The sequence below is a fragment of the Sinocyclocheilus anshuiensis genome, unplaced genomic scaffold, assembly GCF_001515605.1.
Source record: "Sinocyclocheilus anshuiensis isolate Anshui unplaced genomic scaffold, SAMN03320099.WGS_v1.1 scaffold541, whole genome shotgun sequence".
NCBI lineage: Eukaryota > Metazoa > Chordata > Actinopteri > Cypriniformes > Cyprinidae > Sinocyclocheilus > Sinocyclocheilus anshuiensis.
Genome location: NW_015540873.1, coordinates 92,106 through 98,158, shown reverse-complemented (window position 1 = coordinate 98,158; position 6,053 = coordinate 92,106). Strand labels below are relative to the sequence as shown.

Sequence of the window (6,053 nt, the reverse complement as noted above, 5' to 3'; positions counted from 1 at the left end):
ACACAAGTAGGATTAGGGTTTATCTGATAGGCTACTGATATTACAGTTTATGCGGTCAAAATATTTGTTTACATGTTGGTTTCACAGGCATCCTAAAGACTCATAACTCCTCAAATACAGTAATGTGGCAACAACAACTTGAAAAACATGGTCTGGATACAATGTAATTATAGCCAAGAAGAGCCTGACTGAGATTTACATTACAGTCCAGCTGACTTACAACGACATTAGAATTAAGATGAACTAAAATAAAATGACCCAACTGAAATATGAGGTCTGGTCAGTGTGATATCATTAAATTCCTTTCCTAAATATAAAGATGGTATACAATAACCACAAAACAAACCGGCCACAATGAACCCTTTTGTTTGTTAACGTAGCAGTAAATAACTGGAAGGGTGTAAAGGTCTAAATAATGCTGAAGCCTCTTCAGTTCACAGAGAAAAAACACAGAGCACGAGACATTAAACATGCATGCTACATGCAGACTAATTATAGCTCATCATAATTGCATATAATGTCGTCAGACCAGGAGAAATGTCTCAGATATTATGAGCATCAGAGTTTAATGCTGCTGACTGAATTAAATAAGCTTATAATGCCGAGTGCATTTAATACACAGTAAAATATTACATTATTTTTTTTCCCCCTCAAACCATGTGATTCATATTTTATTATGCCAGTTATTTCAGATGCGTAGGCAAAAAAAAAAAATGTTATAAGGGCGATTAAATGTCTAGTTTAACTAACAGATTTTCAATAATAATACAGTACTTCTTTAGGTTGTGATAGAGAATATAAAACATACTGCGCGTAGCCTATAAATAATGATGTTTTCAAACGAGTTTCATTTGCAAGCTTTTACACGCACTGGAAGTTTTAATAACCGAAGCGCGCATTTTAATTGTAATTGTGTCTCGTTTTTAAAAAAGAGTTACATTTGTGTTCTAATATAAGCGACTTCAGTGAGCGCTGGATATCGCGTTATTAGTACTTACTCTGCTGGCGTTATAAAGTAACCGCGTCTATTGTGTTAAACGTCGAAACGATGATTTCTACAGTGCGACGCGTTATTAATGTCGCGCTTGATGGAGTGCGGCTTAGTCCCATGCAAATCCGCCGCCTCGCGTCCTCCAATCAGAGCGCGGCGTCACTTAGCGTCTTCCAATGGGAGATAGGCGCTCGCGCGGTTATCTGCTCGCCGTCGCCGCTGGAGGCCACTGACCGGAGGACGGCGCTTCAGATGCGGGCGATCGCGGCACTCAAAGCGGGCGTGAGATCTGCCGACGGCCGGCATCCGGATTCTGCTTCGGGACGCTCGTGAAACTCTTTTGCATGGGAGACATTCGCAGACACTGACTTCCAGTTCCAGTGGATGAGTTGTCGAGTTGTGCGCGCTGTTGTACTTTTTTCGTGCGCACCAATGATAGCGGTCGGGCAGATGGATAGTAACCGGCAGAGTGCGTTCGTTCTGGGCAGCACTCCTCTGGCTGCGCTGCACAACATGACCGAGATGAAGACCTCTTTATTCCCGTACGCCCTGCAGAACCCCGCGGGCTTCAAGGCTCCTTCCTTCTGCAACCTGAGCTCTCAGATCCCGCTGGGAACGCCGCATGGAATAAGCGATATCTTGGGGAGACCCATCACCGCGGGACAGCTGCTCTCGGGCTTTCCCCGGATCAACGGCTTGACATCAGCCGGGATGTACTTCAACCCTGCGGCGGTGTCTCGGTACCCCAAACCGCTGACGGAGTTGCCCGGGAGGGCACCCATATTCTGGCCGGGGATGATGCAGGGTTCGCCCTGGAGAGACCCGCGGGTTCCCTGTCCGGGTGAGTTTTTTGACACTTGTTGTTCACAAGTTGAATGTCTCGTTCTGAGTTTATCTGGCTGACCTTGTCTTGTTTTCTCCAGCCCAGGCACATCTGATGCTGGACAAGGATGGGAAGAAGAAACACTCCAGACCAACTTTTTCCGGACAGCAGATTTTCGCCCTGGAGAAAACCTTCGAACAGACCAAATATCTGGCCGGACCGGAGCGAGCTCGACTCGCCTATTCTCTGGGAATGACCGAAAGCCAAGTCAAGGTAAACAGAGGCGGGTTTTATTAATAAAAACGTTATTTTTTTCTCTCTCTCTCAATGCAAACCGCGCGAGACCACGTTACGGTGATTTTATCTGCGAGAGCCACTGTCGGTTGAATGTGAAATTAAAAAGCAAAACTGCTGGTGCATTAATTTATAATGTTAAAAGTTAAATGAATAGTCGTTAACCAAGAAAACATCACTGGCAGTGTTGCACTGCATTGCACACTGTCTGGTCAACATTCTTTTATTATTTGAATCAATTGAGTTCATGCACCTTTTGCTTGGTTTAAATATTTCAGTGAAGTTGCATGCAACTATTGCATCTTTTAAATAATAATAATTGATCACTGACTGATTTTTTCCTCGTCTCAGGTTTGGTTTCAGAACAGAAGAACCAAATGGCGCAAGAGGCACGCGGCTGAGATGGCCACGGCTAAAAAGAAACACGACTCAGAGACGGAGAGGATGAAGGAGAGCTCGGAAAACGAGGATGATGATGATGATGATGAATACAACAAACCTCTGGACCCGAACTCCGACGACGAGAAAATCACGAGACTGTTAAAAAAGCACAAGACGAGCAACCTGTCCCTCATCAGCCCGTGCAGCAACAGCTCGGACACTTTGTGATGATGCTGAGCAAAAGACTCTTCATCATCATCATCATCATCTGCTTCAGATTCTTCTGGAGAACCGAGGCAGAATTAAGCAGGGTATAAACTCAGTTCTTTGCTTTGAATGCGGTTGTACAGGTAGAAGTGGACGTGAGATGTATATATATTTTTTACTGAGTAAATTATGTTATTAAAGAATCACGGAGACATCATCATCATCATCATCATCATCATCAAGATCATTTAGTCTTCGATCGAAGACGAATAACGCCTTTTCCGCCTGAAAGCTTCTCTTCTTTATTTCGGAAACAGCTGCACACGAGTATAAAGTGCCAGTGCTGTAAATGATGTGAATAGAATTTGTTTTAATGAATGTACTTCTGTCCGCTGGAGTTTATGTTTTACCTCACAACACGGAAAATACACAAAGATGGACGTAAATATCGATGAAGAGAATATTACCGCTTCCGTGAGGAAACTTTGCATCATCAATAAATTATTTAACAAGCCAATGTTTTAAATATGTCCTGGTCGTTTTTTTTAAATTTCATGTTTATTGGTTGTTTTGTAGCGCATATATTTTGAGATGTGCAGTTATTTGGCCGCGAGAAATTTGCTAGCAAATGCATATTATGTTATAGGCATCCGTGCATTAATATCATATAGTATCATATAGTATGTGATTAATATCAAAATCTCACATAGAGGAGCGCGGGGTTAGTTGTAACACACGTGGTTTGAATATTTCCACACATGCTAGCATAACACAATTTATGGTATTAATTAAAACTGCGCCAAAATTAAAAAATCTTTTGAAGATACCCCCGAACATTTATTTTACCCCAGTACATTTCTGGCTTTAGTACATTTTTCATCTCGGTTTTCAGTATTCATTTAAAATGAGGCAAATCTGCTATTATTTTAATCTCCAATCTGTTATTTATCAGTTTTAATTCTTCGCTAACTCCAAAATCAGATCATTTTTAATTCTTAAAAAACGCCATTATTTTATTTTTAAAAAGTTAATAATTTTATTTTATTGACAAAATATTTTAGTCTTGTATGTTTTTTTCATTCGATCAGATAATATTTTAAGCTGTTATATGGTCATGTTACAACGTGCCCCTCAGATGTTACAATGTACCCCACCTACGGGGCATGTTGTCACAGTTCACTTCCATTTTTTGAGGATAAATAAAGAAAAATGTATACACTGTGAATTATGAAATAAGGCGACATATTTGTACTAGACAAGTGTAAAATTACTGTGGATAAAAAATTATACTATGAACCCCATGTGGATTTACACAAACTGAGAAAGTCAAAGTGTTACATTGTGCCCCGCTCTCCATTAATTGTTAGGAATAATTTGAGATTACACGCGTTCGTTTAAAGAGGGACAACACATGTCGATGCAGCCTAATAAGAGGAACATTTAGTCTCTTTTTACAGACGAGGAGGTTTTATTTTTAAGAGCCCGGACTGATGAAGATAATCAGTAAGAGCTCTTTAAACAAGCATTTATAGATTCGTTTATATGTTTATTTCTCACGCCAAACGAGCAGTTTTTAGATCCAACTTTTCCACTATTAGAATTAACACATTATAAGCACATCGAAAAAACTTTTTTTTTTTAATATGCAGATTTATATGTAAACAGTAACGACAGTAGACTACGGTTTCGGTATTAATCGTAACGAATATCGCGCGATGTGTTGCTATGGTAACGGCGAGCGACTAATTAACTTTTGTGGTTACAGAAATGCTGTTGAAACGTGTATAGAAATATACTTGCATGCAAAATTAAGACATAATCCCGAAATTTCTGTTTGTGAGAGTCAGTTATGTGCATTTCCACTTTTAGACAAATATTCAGCCATAACAAATGATAATGATATCATTATGTATTCAGTTATATAATGATTTTTATAAATAGTTTGATCAAATGAACACACAATATCATAAATATAGTTAGACGTTCCCTAAATAACTATATATTTCTATGTGTGTGTGTGTGTGTGTATATATATGCATAGCCCCTATATATATATTTTTATTATTTTTTTTTCCAGGGACCACCAATGATGGCAAATGCGTGTAACTGTCAAAGGCTTGTTTAGTGAATCTCATGGTGTGACTGATGACAAAGAGGCACTGCTTCATTCATTCATTCATTGAGTTCTAATGGTTTTATTGCTTTTGGAGGTCTAGCCATCCACGAGGTCTAATCGCTATCTGCTTAAAGAAAAGAGTGAATCCTATCACCTGAGCTGCTGGGAAAAACAGGGTTAACAAGCAGTTCTTCAAACCAAATCACTGCCAAAGCGACACAAAATCATTCCCACTGATGGCCATTCAGAAATAAAGACTGTAGTGTAGATTGTTGGGAAAAACACACTGTTACTCAGGACTAAAACAGATATGGTGTAAAGACATTTCTCCTGGTCCTTCATTTGAGTGTTTTTGCACAATGCCATCGTAACTCAAACTCTACATTTGACTGAGTTCAATAGTTGGCACCATGACACAATAATATAATAAGAAATCATACAAAAAACAAAAAGGAAAAAAGGATACAGCTATTTAAGATAACCCAGGCCTATTTAAAATATCACATTCAACCATAACATTATCACACAGAAATAAGTTAGAATAAGAACAGCACTGTAAGAACCGAGCTGAAACTATCTTATATACGTGCATGGTTTATGGCACTGCTTAAAAGATAAAAAAAAATTAAATTGGCTAAATATATATATATATATATATATATATAAATCATATTGGCTGAAATGGCATTTTCTGCTTATGTGGATTTAGACGTTTCTTTATAGCTATTCAAACATTACACCCAAAGCAGCCGTTCGTATCAATATGTCAGCATATACTAGTTTTGGTACGCATTATAAATTATCTCTTTAAAAAGTACAGTATATAAAATGAGACTCGGCAGTTGTATGCGGCACGGCAAATAAAGAAAAAACCACGATAAACAAGAGTCAAGAGAGGAAGAAAATCATACAAATGCTTGAACAGAATATAGCTATCTGTTCTAACAGAGAGAAAGACTAGAAATCTCCAAACAGCACTAAAATCAGCACACCGCTATCATCATGTACAAATAAACCTAACCATAGAGAAATACAACAACTGGCTTTGCATTGCACTTTTTAAAATATCTTACATACTGTATGGAAGTAGCTCGTAATATTACGTCTAAATACATCCGCAAGGATGCTTTTCTGATGTTCTGTTAGAGTTTGGGAAACGAGGCTGAGAGACATCAGAAGAACATTTGATTTAGTGGAAGTGTGTGTGTGTGTGTGTGTGTGTGTGTGTGAGTGAGTGAGTG

At 38.8% G+C, this 6,053-nt stretch overlaps 1 protein-coding gene across 1 annotated transcript; it reads left to right on the top strand.

The window, feature by feature from the left end:
* Positions 1 to 732: 732 nt before the first annotated feature.
* On the top strand, positions 733 to 3,296 carry LOC107688177 (homeobox protein Nkx-6.2-like). The gene is made up of 3 exons (XM_016485772.1): positions 733 to 1,832; positions 1,915 to 2,087; positions 2,460 to 3,296. The coding sequence occupies exons 1-3, from the start codon at positions 1,376 to 1,378 to the stop codon at positions 2,715 to 2,717; spliced, it is 888 nt and encodes a 295-aa protein (XP_016341258.1). The 5' UTR covers positions 733 to 1,375; the 3' UTR covers positions 2,718 to 3,296.
* The last annotated feature ends 2,757 nt before the right edge of the window (positions 3,297 to 6,053 follow it).